This window comes from Panthera uncia (assembly GCF_023721935.1).
Source record: "Panthera uncia isolate 11264 chromosome E2 unlocalized genomic scaffold, Puncia_PCG_1.0 HiC_scaffold_20, whole genome shotgun sequence".
Classification (NCBI taxonomy): Eukaryota; Metazoa; Chordata; class Mammalia; order Carnivora; family Felidae; genus Panthera; species Panthera uncia.
In genome coordinates, this window is record NW_026057589.1 from 12,453,048 (window position 1) to 12,468,640 (window position 15,593).

General features: G+C 37.4%; 1 protein-coding gene across 1 annotated transcript in view; it reads left to right on the top strand.

Annotated features, from left to right (window-relative positions):
• Window positions 1–15,593, top strand: part of HYDIN (HYDIN axonemal central pair apparatus protein) — a 312,192-nt gene that overhangs the window by 93,826 nt on the left and 202,773 nt on the right. Inside the window, exons 3-4 of the mRNA XM_049622586.1 lie at window positions 8,091–8,248; window positions 10,045–10,170. Of these exons, the coding sequence (XP_049478543.1) occupies window positions 8,114–8,248; window positions 10,045–10,170 (261 nt within the window). The 5' untranslated portion in view covers window positions 8,091–8,113. The remainder of the gene's footprint in view (window positions 1–8,090; window positions 8,249–10,044; window positions 10,171–15,593) is intronic.

Here is a 15,593-nt window from a genome sequence, read left to right on the forward strand (position 1 = left end):
TCACTTAAAAAAATAAAAATTTATTATTGGTGCAAACTGAAGATTTGGTGTATATGCCTAGTTGGTGCAGTAAATGCCCTAATAAAAGTGTTATCCAGACCTCCTTAGTTAAAAAGTTCTTTGGTTCATGGCCCCTTTTACCATATTTTTGATCAGAGGATGGTCTTTTAAAGCAGGGTGTTGGGGCATCTGGGTGGCTTAGTCAGGTAAGCATCTGACTCTTGATTTCTGCTCAGGTCATGATCTCAGAGTTGTGAGATTGAGCCCCACATTAGGTTCTGTTCTGACCGTGGAATCTGCTCAAGATTCTCTCGCTCTCCGTCTCTGTCCCTCTCATGCACTCTCTCTCTCTCTAAATAAATAAATAAACTTAAAAACATTAAAAAGCAGGGCATTAAGGTGACTGATGGATTACATGAGTCAAGGCATTCCAGGGACATGAATGCATTTGGCCTATTTGTATGGATTCAGTTTTGTGTTAGATATTGGAGCAGCAGGTTAGCTGATTGTCATTTTTAATAACACCCCTGAATATCGACTCTGTCTAATTTACTGGTCAGTGGTTCATTAGAAATTCATAGGCATGCATTAAATACAAGGCAGTATGCATTACAGTCTCTACCTCAAGGAGTCTATGGTCTATTAAGATCAGAATAAGCACACATATAACTATAAAGTAGAAAGTTGTAGGTGTCATAAAAGAGAGAAAAAGTAAGATACTGGAAGGTCAGAGATGTTGAACAGTCACTTCAAGCTGGTAAGATCAGAAACAAATTGCTTTGATAAGGAAATGACATTTGAATCAGGAAGGGATCTGTGCAGAGGTAAAGAAAGGATGTTGCAGACAGAAGGAGCAGTGTGAGCAGATTTTTAGGGAAAAATATCTTAACCCTTGTTGTTAAGGAACTGCAGCAGCATGATCCAAATACTGCAGGCCTGAATTGTAATCATGGTATTAGTGGCCAAAACAGGAAGAAAATAAAAGAAGAAAATGGCCAAGATATTTAAAGCACTTAAGAAATCAGTTATAGAAAGAAATTAGTTTTAATAAAAAAATACCCGAGTCATCAGATTTTAACAAGGTAACTGCTTTGTGTTTTGGTTTGATAGAAATCATTGTATTTCCGTTCTGTTGAAATAGAATGGTCAATTCAAGTTACAGCATAGCTTATGAATACGTCTTTCCATATCTGGGGTAAATCCTCCAGCAGAACATATTTATGCATCAAAGAATAGGCACAATTTTTAAAGGTTGCCAAAATGAAGTTAGCTGTAGGGTACAAATGCCCACCTTCATAACATCTTCATCAACAATGAGTTTTGCCTGTCTCTCTTTCTTTTTCTTAAAAAACTTTTAAAACAAATTTTATTTTGAAATAACTATAGATTCACAGGAAGTTGCAAAGGAAGCACGGAGAGGTCTCATATATCCTTGACCTCCTATTTCCCTCATGGTAACATCTTATATAACTAGAGCATAATATCGCAATCAAAAATTTGTCCTTGGTACAATGTGTGTGTATAGTTCCATGTCAATATATTGCATGTGTAAATATATATAACTTCCACCACAATCAAGTTACAGAAATCCCTTTATTAGGTTCAGTAATAGCACTAGAAATCGAATGCATAACTTGTAAGAAGTAAAAAACTTCCTATTAGCAAATTTTCTTATTCACTCCAACTCTATAAGCCTTAAGATTTTTGCCTATCATCTAATTTCTTCCCTGTGTCTATTTTATCACCACAGACATCCCCCCACCACCACCATCTGTAACCTGTGGCAGCCACTAATTTGTCCTTCGTCTCTGTAATTGTGTCATTTGAGAATATCATATAAATGGAATCACACAGTATGCAACCTGTTGGGATTATCGTCTTTTTCCATTTTCTTTTTGTCCCTGAGATCCATCCAGGTTGTTATCAATCATTTGTTCTTTTTTATTGCGGCACCAAGTACCACTCTTTGTTTCATCATGCCCTGCTGAGGGACATTTAGGTGTGAAAGCTCTTATGAATAATCATGCACAGGATTTTGTACGTATTAGTATTTTAATTATGAAAATTTAAAAACGTACACAAAAGTGGAGAGAATGCTATAATCTTCGATGTTTGTCAGTATTCTCCCATTCTTATTTCTTCTGTCCTTCTCCCTCACATACCCATGCACCCATACCTGCATTCCTACCCCCACACACATTTTTTCCTGGAGTATTTAAAAAATATTTTTTAATGTTTATTTATTTTTGAGAGAGAGAGAGAGAGAAACAGAACACAAGCGGGTAGGGACAGAGAGAGAGGGAGACACGGAATCTGAAGCGGTCTCCAGGCTCTGAGCGGACAGCACAGAGCCCAATTTGGGGCTCAAAGACACAGACTGTGAGATCATGACCTGAGCCGAAGTCACTCGCTTAACCAACTGAGCCACCCAGGCACCCCTCTTGGAGTATTTTAAAGTAAATTTCAGACATAATTCCCCTTTACCCATAAATGATACATATCTCTAACAGATAAGAATATTCTTTAAAAAAAACCACATCCACGGTACCATTATCCTACAAAAAACTCAGTAATTATTTTATATCATCTTTTATTCACGTATTTGAATCATCATCCAAACGAGATGTACCTTTGCATTTGGTTGGTTTAAGGTTCTAATTTATAACTGCCCCCCACCCACAACTCTCTGATTTTCTCTCATTTTCCTATAATATTTCCCACATTCTGCACTTAGCTTAATTGTATTCCTCCAGAATATACTTGTTCCTCCATTCCCCGTGTCTCCTACAACCTGCCTGGTAGGTCTAGAGGTGTAGATTTTTGTTAACAGTTCTGCATAGCTGGTGCTGTGTGGTACATCATGTCAGGAGGCACATAATATGTCTGGTTTTCACTCATTTGGTGTTGAGATTGATTCAGAGGGCTCAGGTGTTGTTAGCCTGATTGAGCCATTATAGAGTTCTTCAGCAACATCTTTCCTAATGGTTTTAGCATTGATGATCTTTTGTTTCATTAGGGACTGCATAATGGTCATTTTTTTTCTGTTACTTCTGAGTTTATTAGCTGGAATTGTTCTATGAAGAATCATTTTCCTTCCTCAATCATTTGGTTAACTTGCAGTGCAATTTGAACAAAAAAAGTGCACGACAAATGATTGATTCTTTCCTTTTATTATTTCCAAAATAGTTTTGTGCCTTAGCAACTTCCAAAGGTGACCAATGAGTTTTTTTTTTTTTAGTATCATTTGAACTTAGATTTTTAGAGACTTATCCATTGAAGACTTTTAAAAAAACATATTCAAATTGTCTTATCTTTGGTGAATGGGAACTCCTTCAAATTACTCTGGGTCCTTCAGACACAACCCCAGTTGCCTTTGATAATGTCCTTGTTCTATGGTAAAATAGAATGTTCCAAGTTCATCGTAAACATTTTATGCCTCAGACCTCAAATTACCCATGTCTCCAAGGAGCAGTGGTTCCTTTTAGTGGGGTATTTAGAGACCACAGTATGTCCTTGGACTATTATTGCTTACCGGGCCTTCATTGTTTCTGAGCTCTTTCATTATGCATGTTATTTAATTTTTTTTAAGTTTATTCATTTATTTTGAGAGAGAGAGAGAGAGAGAAACAGAGAGAGAGAGAAACAGAGAGAGAGAGAATAAAGAGAGAATCCCAAGCAGGCTCCATGCTATCAGCATTCAGCCTGATATGGGGCTTGATCCCACAAACCATGAGACCATGACCTAAGCCGAGATCAGGAGTGGGACAATTAACCAACTGAGTCATCCAGGCATCCCAGTAGTCAGGCTATTTAAAAGGAGAAAATAATCACGAACTTACAATTATTTTCAATTTAAATGTAAGATTATAGGATTTCTTAATATAAGAACTTTGGTTTTATTTTTTATGAAGCTGAAATGCTTTTGTTCTTAACAAAATTGATTTAATTACATGTTTTAAAAATATTATTACTGTGGTGCCTGGCTGGCTCAGTCAGTAGAGCATGCAACTCTTGATCTTGGGGTTGTTAGTTCAAGCCTCATTTTGGGGCTAGAGCCAAAGAAAAGTATTATTACTAATATTATGACTAACACTAAGACTACAATGAAGATAGTCTAGTCAAAACACTGTATTTTAAGGTCATTTGGAATAATTGTTTTCTCTTTGTGGTTATGACACCAACTTGATGTACAGCAAGGTTCATTCCTTTTGCTGGTTTTCAGTTTTTAAGAATTGATTTTTAAAATGTTTTTAAATGTATTTTTAACAACTTTATTGAGATTAAACTCACATACCATACAATTTACCCTTAAGGCATATATAGAACTCAGTAGTTTTTAGTATATTCTCAAATATGTGCAATCATCACCACAGTCAATTTTAGAACATTTTCATCATCTCAATAAGATATCCCATCCCTTTTAGGTATCACCCTGCCATTCCTTCATTTCTTGTAGCCCTAGGCAACTGCTAACTTACTCTTTCTCTCTAGAGATTTCCCTGTTTTGGACACTTCATGTGCATAGACTCATGCAATATGTGGTCTTTTATAAACTGGCTTATTTTACTGAACATAAAGTTTCTGAGGTTCTCCCATGTCTCTCTGATCCAAGGGGGCACTTCAGCCTCACCTCTGGGCTCTGGGATTTTCACAAAGGTATCTTGAGTATGGATAGTTTCTAGTTGGTTTTTTTTATGAAGTTGGCACCTGTTGCACCATGTTGGTGACATCACTTCCAATATTACTTTGTGTTGTAATAATTATGTGCATTACAGTTAATTTTTTGTGTTTGTCTTTCTATGTTTAGTATGTCTTCTTTGCTTTTTCTAAAATTTCTTTTGGTATTTAGGAAGGTTTACTTTTAGGTTTAGTTTTTTTGGTGTGTATAAAACCCATATAATGCCTACATTAGTAATTTATTGCTATGTAACAAATTACCCCCAACCAAAGCCATGAATATTAGTTTTCTCCCATTTTCTATGGGTCAGGAATCTAGCTGTGGCTTATTAGCTGGTGCTTCCTCCTCAGTGTCTGTCTTACATCTCAAATCAAGCTGTTGGCTGGGCCTGTAGTCATTCCAACACAAAAATGGAGATGGCAAATCCACCTTCAAGCTCATTCACATGGTTGTTGGCAGGCCTTGGAAGATCCCCTTCCAGGTTCACTCATGTCATTGCTGGCAGGCTTGGTCCCTCACCGCATGGGCTTCTCTATAGGCTTTCTGAGTGTCCTTACAATGTGGCAGCTGATGATCTTACAGGGAGCCAGATAGTACCCAAGATGGAACCACGTCTCTTTATGACTAATCTCAGAAAGTGACACACATTGCTTGTGCCGCATTATATTTGTTAGAATACCAAAGGATAGTCTGCACTTAGGGACAGGGCATTACACAAACACATGAGCGCTTGGAAACAGGTATCATTGACTGCCATCGTACAGGCTTTCTACCATAATTCCTTAAGCTCCTTTATTTTTTAAACTTTTTTAACGTTTATTTTTTGAGAGACAGAGACAGAGTATGAGTGGGGGAGGGGCAGAGAAGGAGGGAGTCACAATTCCAAAACAGGCTCCAGGCTCTGAACTGTCAGCACAGGTCCCGATGTGAGGCTCCAACTCACAAACCACGAGATCATGACTTGAACCGAAGTGGGTCGCTCAACCCACTGAGTCACCCAGTCGCCCCCCTAGGCTCCTTTATTCTATCTGGTTAAACAGTTTGACTCCTACCTATTACTTACACAATTGTTAATGATCTTAGTCAACTTTTGATTTTATTTCTATTTTTTTTACTTTTAAAATTGTATTCTTTCTGCTTTGTCAGAAAATATGTTTGAATTCTATTTTCTCCTTGTGTCTCCAACTTCATCATTAAAATTAGCTCTACAGTTAAATACATGAAATGTTCATTGTCAGTTCTTTTGCTGAGGTTCCTGGTCACTTTTTGGTTGGCTGAAGCCCATCCTCTGGTAGATTCCTAAGAAAGGGAACTTGTTTACAATTTTCCCTGAAATTTTGCATGTTCAAAACTCCTTTCCTGTAGCTTTGATAACTGAAGGAGAGCTTGGATGTATATAAACTCTTTGGCTCACACTTTTTAAAGTTTTTGGAAAATGTTGCTCATCTCTTTTCTCATTTCATAGGTTGCAAAAGCGTAGTTGAAAAATCAAGGTCCAATGACATCTAATTCTCTTGCCCTTGTAAGTTACTTTATCTTTTTGTCTGGAGGATATGAGGCCTTTTAAAAATTCTGTAAAGTCTAATAGTTCTGTTATGGTGTGACTCAGAGTTGGACCACCTGGGTGGCTCATTCTACTGAGCGCCTGACTCTTGATTTTGGCTCAGGTCATGATCTCACCGTTTCGTGAGTTCTGTACCCGCGTGGGCTCTGTGCTGGCAGCATGGAACCTGCTTGGGGTTCTCTGTCTTTCTCTACCCCTCTCCCGCTCCAACTCTGTTTGTCTCTCTCAAAATAAATAAATAAGCTTAAAAAAACCCGAACAGATATGACTCAGAGTTGACCATTCTGGGTCTGTCTTCCTGAGTAACTACCAGTCCCTTTTCATTATGTTTTCTTTTATTTCTGGAAATTTTTCTTGGATGATAGTTTTTTTTTTTTTTTAAACGTTTATTTTTGAGACAGAGAGACAGAGCATGAACAGGGGAGGGGCAGAGAGAGAGGGAGACACAGAATCTGAAATAGGCTCCAGGCTCCGAGCTGTCAGCACAGAGCCCGATGCGGGGCTTGAACTCACGGACCGTGAGATCATGACCTGAGCTGAAGTCGGACGCTTAACCAACTGAGCCACCCAGGCGCCCCTGGATGATAGTTTTAAATATTAGTTCCACTTCAGTAATTTTTCTTCTTCATGGGCACCAGTTATAGTGTGTTGGATCTTCTTTTTTTTTTTAATTTTTAAAAAATGTTTTATTCAATTTTGAGAGACAGAGAGATACAGAGCGCTAACAGGGGAGGGGCAGAGACAGAGGGAGACACAGAATCTGAAGCAGGCTCCAGGGTCTGAGCCATCAGCATAGAGCCCAATGCAGGGCTCGAACCCACTAGCTGTGAGATCATGACCTGAGCCGAAAAAGTTGGACACTTAATGGACTGAGCCATCCAGGTGCCTCAGATCTACTTTTGGACTATCTACTATTTCAACCATTTATTCTCTGATTTTTTTTTTCCTTTTCTAAAATTTCATGTTCATTTCCTTGGATGTTTTGCTGCTTTAGTTTAGTGTACCTTATTAAAATTTTCACTCAGATTTATTTTTCTTTATGTACCTCTTTCTTCACTTGTTTTTTCCTGGTAATGACTTCTTGTCTTGTGAGATTTGTAATGATTTTTACGGTTTTTTATTTGACATGGTATCAAGCATTGTTAGGTGTTTTATTTATTTATTTATTCCCTTTGGTACAGGGTTGGATAAACTAGTGTGCTATATTACTGAAAGTAGAAATCCCCATGTAGTTATAAATAGGCCCCCACAGTTGCAAGTATCCTCCTACAAGGCATAAGGAAGAACTTGTGGAGGGCAGATGTCTTAGCTCTTTGATTTGGGATGTGGGGGGTGGCTGTTTAATAACTTATTTATGACTAAAAACTTCAAAAATTCTCCAGAAACTTCCTTATCCTTATCTCATCTCCTACTGGGTTTTTAGTCTCTGCCTAGCTGTGAAGGCCTGAAGCCTTATGTTTTTTTCTGTCATGAGAGAGAATTGTCAAATAAGCCTATAAAGTAGCAAGCTATGAAGTATATTTATTGAGCAGTGTTTACTTTTTTTGTCTTGGAGGATAAAAGTACCAAAATGTAGGAACTGCTTATATTTCCACATCTTGCCTGAGCTCACTCCAGAATCACTTGGTTTGTCTAAAAAGAACCCTAGATTTTGGAATGAGGCCAACTCTGAACTAAGTACATGGAATAGATTCCTTTAGTTAAGGCATTTGTTACAAGAATTCAATGTGTTTTTGAAGATTGGTCTTTTCTAAAACTTTTGTATTTGAAAAAGCTTTAAATAAATTGTGACCCGTATTCAGGAATTAGCTGTTATTTTCTCTAAAACTTTTTTATTTTCACTCCTAGGTGAATGAAAGAAAGAACTAAAGATGGCGGGTAGAAGACTCGAGGAGTCCATGGGGGCTGTTCAGATGGGGTTAGTCAGAATGCTGAAAGGGTTCCAAAGCAAGGTTTTGCCACCCTTAAATCCAAAGTTGGTTACAAAAGAAGAAGTAAATCGAATGGTAATGTATCTGAGACTTTCTGTGTAACATACCTAATGCAGCCTCCTCAGGAGGACGACAGCTGCTACTTGGCAGTCTCAGAGATCACATGGAGAAGTGCGGACTGATGAGATCCATTTAGATAACATGGTAGCTTGGGGCAGAGCACAGGCACCACTCAGAGCCGGGAGAGTTTTTGAAACCACGTACCTCAAAGTAGAGGCTTGAATTGCTTCAGTTAATCAGTTGAAGTAAGACTATGCAATCAAATTATTATGGTTTTCCAAATGTTGGGTTGAACCCTGTGAGACTGTGTAGTTCAAACCAATCAGATATCAGAATTTCATAGGGTTTAACTTAAATAATTTGTTATGTGTTGATTGGCAAGAGTTATTTCTGTTTGCATATTTGTAGAACATAGAGTATCAAAGTAATGACTATATGATATCAAAGAAAAATACATTTTCCCTGTCCTTTAAAATAAAAAATATTTCTGTTTTTAATGAGTTATAATAATTTGATGAGAACTGAATTATAAACTCATGCTATAGAGAATATCAACAATAATGTGTAGGGTTTGAGATTGTATTCACCATATTTAAAAAACTAGTCTCAAGTTATGTTCTGATTGAAAAAATAAAACCTATCATCAATCACTTTTATGGTGGTTATAGTTTTGTATTTAAAGTAACTCCTGACATTTGCTTTTAAGATTTTATTATTTTTATTTAAACCGCAACACAGCTGAAATTTCCTAACATTTTAGTATTCTAATCTGGGTTCCAGTCAAAAAGAACCTCAAAAATGAAGTCGGAAGCTGTATTAGAAATATGCCTTCATTTAAATGGATTCAATCACAGAAATTAATTTTGTATGCATTTTGAAGAGCAGTGATTTTAACCCAAGGTGAAATCAATCAACTAAATTGTATAACCTCTGAATGTTTTAAAAAGTCTTGGTATATGCTCAAGCATGATGTTGCTGTCAGTGATCATCATCCTCCCTTGCATATAAAGTAAGCCCTGGAACATTCCAGAACAACAATAAGTAGATAATGGTGTTTGGTCCTGGGTAACTAAACCTTGTTGGGTTATTTAAATGATTTTTATTTAAATAATAGGTTACATTCCCCCCCCCCCCCATAATATTAGAAAGTGTTAAAGCATTTTGTGTTCCTGTTTAGGTGTGTGACTATGACTGGCTGCTGGTTCTGGTGATGGATGGGCTTCAAGCTCTTTTAAAACAAGGTCTAAATGCGCTCTTGTGATTTCGAAAGAGTTCAAACTCATTCCTAAGCTGTGCAGTCACACTTCCTAGATCCTCCTCATTTCACAAGATTCCTCTTTAACCTGATACAGCAGGATAGTGAAAACACCCACAGGCTTTGTTTGTTGTAACTGGAGTTGAGAAATAGAAGCATTTCAAATTCCTTAGTTCTGAAGACCAGAAGTGATTTTGGAAGCAGGGTTGTATGTTCAGATGCTCCTTCTGAACATAAATGTTAAGCTCTTTGGACATGTTCCTGTGCAATTTCTTGACTCCCCTCCCTCCTCCCAGTTTCTTTTGTGTGATTTCTTAAAAATGACAAGGAAACAGCAACCACATGTCATTTCAAATTACTGTGCAAAGAGCTTAAAAGTCCACAGGTACTTCTCTTGTATTATTTAGTTAATTCAAATATTTTATAAGGGAACTTAGTGGCATTCCAGAATTACCCTGAAAGTTGCAAACACAAATTATTCATTACTGGCACTCATGAAAATACTTTTTCAGTATAACCATTTATGAATCTTCAGCTGTTTTCTTTTAAATTCTAGCTGACACCCTCGGAGTTCCTGAAGGAAATGTCCCTCACCACAGAGCAGAGACTGGCTAATACACGTTTGATGTGCCGACCACAGATCATCGAACTTTTAGATATGGGGGAAACAACACACCAAAAGGTAGCTGCTTTCTGTCATAGTTACCTATGAAGCAGGTCCTGGAATAATGTGAACATTCTAGAACAACAGTAACTAATAGCTATCATTTCTGGGATAAATCCTTATTGGGTTTGTGTATTCATTCATTCATTCATTCATTCAGAGAGTGCAAGCGGGGGAGGGGCAGAGGGAGAGGAAGAGAGAATCCCAAGCAGGCTCCATGTCCAGCATGGAACCTGATGTGGGGCTCAATCTCATGACCCTGAGATCATGACTTGAGCCGAAATCAAGAGTCACATGCTCAACTCATTAAGCCGTCCAGGCACTCCTGTGTTATATGTTCTTTTTCTACCTCTGTTGATCTTGATATCTATGATTTGATATGGAGAGAATTACAATTAATAAGTACAAATAACTTTTGAGGAGTCACATTTCTTTCCTAGCTACTTCTGGACACCGTTATTTATAGATTAGTAGTTCCAAGGATTCCAGTACCAAATCCAATTAAGTCATCTTAACACAACAACAAATCCCTTCTTACCTGAGCTGTCATCACTAGAAAGGAAGAAGGCGGAATTGTTTATTAAAGGAGACATTTGTTGTCTCTCCCGGCTCACTTCCAATAGCAAATGTATCCTTTTAGTCTCTAAGGGACAGTTATTTTAACCTGTTTCTGTATTTTAATGTAAACTGTATGTTCTAGGCTTTAGGAGCATATGATTATAAGATAAGGTCTTATTCCTACTTTTAAGTTAATTTCTTGAATTATATGCTTTACTTTTTATGTACAGATTATGGTATGAACGTCCATGAGTTTAACTGCTGGAGATCAGCCTCCTCTCAAAGGCTTCCTGGGTATTCCCGAGAGATTTTTCAGAGATCTTTCCCCGGATGAATGAGTCCCCGAGACTCATTTGCTCTTGCTGCAACACCATTGCCTCCCCTGTTTGGGATCTGCACAATATCTGCTCTTCTTCTGAGCGCTGCTAGCTTTAGTTATTGTTTCTTCTCTTCTCTGCCAGCACCCTCTACCTTTGAGGGCAGCGAACAAGGCTTTTCCCAAAGCTGATTCATCATTGTTCTTTTCCCATAGCGTGACTGAGACCAGACTATGAATATTTTCCTGTGTGTACTGCTTGTGTGTGTTTTAACATTGTGACCCTGCTATGAAGGATGAGGAAATTAGTATACTTTCCTATATCTCATCATTTCTCCTCTTTCTTCTTTCAACTCAGTTGGTTATTTTTACTTTATTTTCTGGAGTTTCATTTGTTCTTAGTTGGGTGATAGTCATCCCCTACTAATACCTTCAAGAAGAGCTTATGGAAACTGTATTTCCTTGGTTTTATGTGTTTGACAATATTTGTGTCTTGCCTTTGTACCGAACTTCAGATTTGCCTTCATGGGTCACGTATATTCCTCGTAAGAGCTCTGTGGGCATTTTCCTCACCTTCTGGCTTTAATGGTAAGCAGAAGAAAGATGCATAATGGTATGTAGAGGTGTGATGACACCGGCTTGATTTATAGAGACTTGAATCTTTTAGCACATATGCCCCAAGATTGTTTATTCTAATTTAATATCCAGTGATTTTATTAGGGTGTGACTAAACTTTTCTTGAGATACTATGTATCTTTAGTTTACTTCTAGAAAGTTTTTCTTGAATTACCCATTATTTGTTCTTGCCATTTTTGGTTCTTTTTTTTTTTTCTGCTCATTTACATTTCCTTGTTATTATATCCATCAGGGTATCCTCTGTGTCCCTTACTTTGAGTTTTGTGTATGTATGTTTCTCTTATAATTCACCCTTATGCTTGACTAATTTGACACTTCTGGGTTCTCTCACAGCATTTGACTCAGTGTCTCTTTCTTATACCTTTTTTTTTTTTTTTAATTTTTTTTAACGTTTATTTATTTTTGGGACAGAGAGAGACAGAGCATGAACGGGGGAGGGGCAGAGAGAGAGGAAGACACAGAATCGGAAGCAGGCTCCAGGCTCTGAGCCATCAGCCCAGAGCCCGATGCGGGGCTCGAACTCACGGACCGCGAGATCATGACCTGAGCCGAAGTCAGATGCTTAACCGACTGAGCCACCCAGGCGCCCCTCTTATACCTTTTTATTCACTTGTAGCTCAGATATGATACTCCTTTGGTTTTCTTCCAACTTCACTGGCTGTTTTTGTCTTATTTATTTATTTATTTATTTATTTATTTATTTATTTTGATGGCTTTCCTCTTCCTGATCGCTAAATGTACTTTTACGATGAGTAGTGAGCTCCCCAGTACTTGCTCCTTCAACTTTCTCTTTTCAACTCATTCTTTAGGTGACTCCTTCTAGGAATAAGGCTTTAAATCCTACTTTTTAAATGATTACTTTCATAATTATTTCTTCTGCTATGGCCTATCTTCTGAACTCTGAATCGCATATTCAGCCCAATGAATGATTGGCAGTTCAGACTGAAAATATCTAAGATCTCATGTTTGTGTTATGTTCCTTTCCTGAAGAAGTGATCTCTTCTCTTTTGTCTCCTTCCTCTAGTATATAGTACCCCCATTTATCTTTTTCCTCAGGCCAGAAACCTACCTTGGAGTTATCTCGGATTCCTCTCTTTTTCTTGCATCTTATATGAGGTCCAATGACAAATGCTATAACAAATATATATTTGTTATATATATATTTATATATATCTGCTTTCACAAATATATATTTAATCAAACTACTTCTCACCACCTCCACCACCACCCTCCCAGTTCAAGCCACCATCCTATAGACTACTGAAGTAGTCTCCCTGTTTCCATCTCATTGCCCCATCATCAGTTCTGCACAAAGAAGAATTATTTTTTAAAAATGTGAATTAGAACATGTTACTTCCATATCTAAAACCATCCAACAGCTTCCTATTGCCCTCAGAGTTATAAGACTGTGCATCATCTAATCCTACCTACTTCTCTCATAGACCTCGTTTTCTTCCACTCTTCCTGTTTCATTGTCTTCTAGCTATGCTATATCCATCAGCTGCTCTTCGAACATTCAGAGATAATTCCCACCCCAGGGCCTTTGTACTTGCTATTCCTTCTAACTGGAATGTTATTCTCTCAGATCTTTGCATGGCTTGCTTCACATCTCTACTTGGATGACTTTTTCTCAGAGAGGCCATCCCTTGACCACCTCCTGAAGAGAGCATACATCCTGCATTCACTCTTTCTCCTTGTCCTATTTTAGTTTACTTCATGGCATATCACTGCCTGACCTCATATTATATATTTCTTTATTTCTACTTTTTTTATCCATTTCCCCCAAGAATGTAAGCTTCCTGAGGTCAAGGACTTTGTTGGCTTTGTTCAGTACTATATGCTTAACATATGAAAAATATTGGAAACTCAATTAGTATTTATTGAGTGAACACATGAATTTTTCATCTCTTTGATTGCTTTTTTTTATTCCCTGCGCTCTTAATTATTTGCTTGGTGCTCTCAGATTTTTTCCATTATGTTTTTTGAGTTTATAGTGAAATGGTGTGGCTAATATTTTCATTGCTTCATGGCAACTTTTCTGTTAACTATTCTTCATTTGCCATTTTCTTATTTTTTTTGTTCTTGAAGTTTGTATAGATCTTGATTTATCATTATTATTATCATTACCACTCATTTTCAAAAGGAAGAAGGACATTTTTCCTGGGCTTGCTATTGCAGGCAGTTACTGTTGAGGCACGGCCTGGCAGTGTCCCAGACCAGCAGGAATCCTCCACGATTCTCCATGCAGAGTTTTATGAAAGAGGATTGTGTGTTGTGTTTATTTGGAAGAGGACTGAGAAGAAGGAAGGAAGAATGACTGAATTGTGTTAGCCTTTCCTTCTCCCCAGAGTTGTGACTTGTAGGGACCCTTCTGATTCACAGTTTTTCTCTTCTAGCCTGTCTCAGTGACAAGCTGCTTCCTATAAATATGCAGATTTATGTGTAGCCCTAATCAGCCCAGCCTTCCTTACTATTTACTGGTGCTAGATGATATCCAGGGGATTTCTTGTTGCCCTTCCTATTATTCCAGACAAGGAGTTGGTGGTTTTGCCTATCAGAGTATGTCGTCTGCTTTGATCTGTATTGTGCCAGCCTCACCAGAGATCTGAAGTTGTGGACGTTCTCACTGGGCATCTTCTCTCAACCCTGGTTTTTTTGTGGCAGGAGGGGTGGGGAAGGGAACTCACACTGCCAGTTACAGCCTACACGCAGTCCATCTGGGATTCTAAGTGTCGTTTATGCTGAGATCTGTTGTCTCCTTCTGCACCACAGTGCCTTTGTCATATATCCAGTGATCCATATGCAAGGATCTGTTTCTGGACTTTTCCACGCTATTGGTCAATTTATTCTAATCCACACCACGGCGTTTTAGTTGCTATATATTTGAATATCTATAAATATAATAAGATACTTTGTTCTTTAAAGGTATTTTCTCTTAGGAATTTTCAAAAGTATCTTGGCTACTTTTGGCTCTTTGCATTGCCCTATACATTTTAGAATCAATTTATTAATCAGAGAGATTTTGATTGAGATTGCATTGTCTATAAATTAACTTAGGGAGAATTTATATCCTCGTGATATTAATTCTTTTAATCCACGGACATAGTGTATCTCCCGTTTCTTGAAACCTTCTTTAATTTCTCTCAGTGAAGTTTGATAGTTTTCCCTATAGAGATCTTTTCATATCTGTTCTATTTTAGTCTCAGGTATTTGGGTGCAATGTTATATTTGGGTGCAGTGTTATATAATGTGATTTTCCCTCACTTTAACATTTTTGTTTTATTTATTGAAAGATAACTTCTAATAGTATCTATCTGAAAATTTCCTTTTTAACTCTTGCCACTCTCATTTTTAATTGTAATACTTCATCTATGGATTTATTTGGATTGTCTTTGAAAATACTTATTACCTTTGAATAATGGCAGTTTTATTTCTTTCTTTCCCATCTTGAATGTTTACAAATTAATAGATAATTTTTTAGAGAAGTTTTAGGTTTATAGAAAAATTGATTGAGAAGTACAGAGAGTTCTCACATGCCCCATTTCCCTACCCTACCACACACATTTGTCCCTATTATTTATATCTTGTATTAGTGTGGTAGTTTTTTTTTTGTTTGTTTTTTTTACAATTGGTGAGCCAATATTGATACATTATTATTAACTAAAGTCCATAGTTAACACTGGGGTTCACCGTGCATCTGTATATTCTATAATAGCTTTTGACAGATGTGTAATGACATAGATCTGTCATAACTGTATCATAGAGAATAGCTTCACTGCCCTAAAAATTATGTGTTCAAGTAGCCATCTTTCCCTCCCACCCCCTGAACCAGTGATAATCACTTTTCCAGAATGTCATATATCTGAAATCATATAGTATGTATCCTTTTCTGATTGGCTTCTCTCAGCAGTATGTTTTTAAGGTTCCTTTT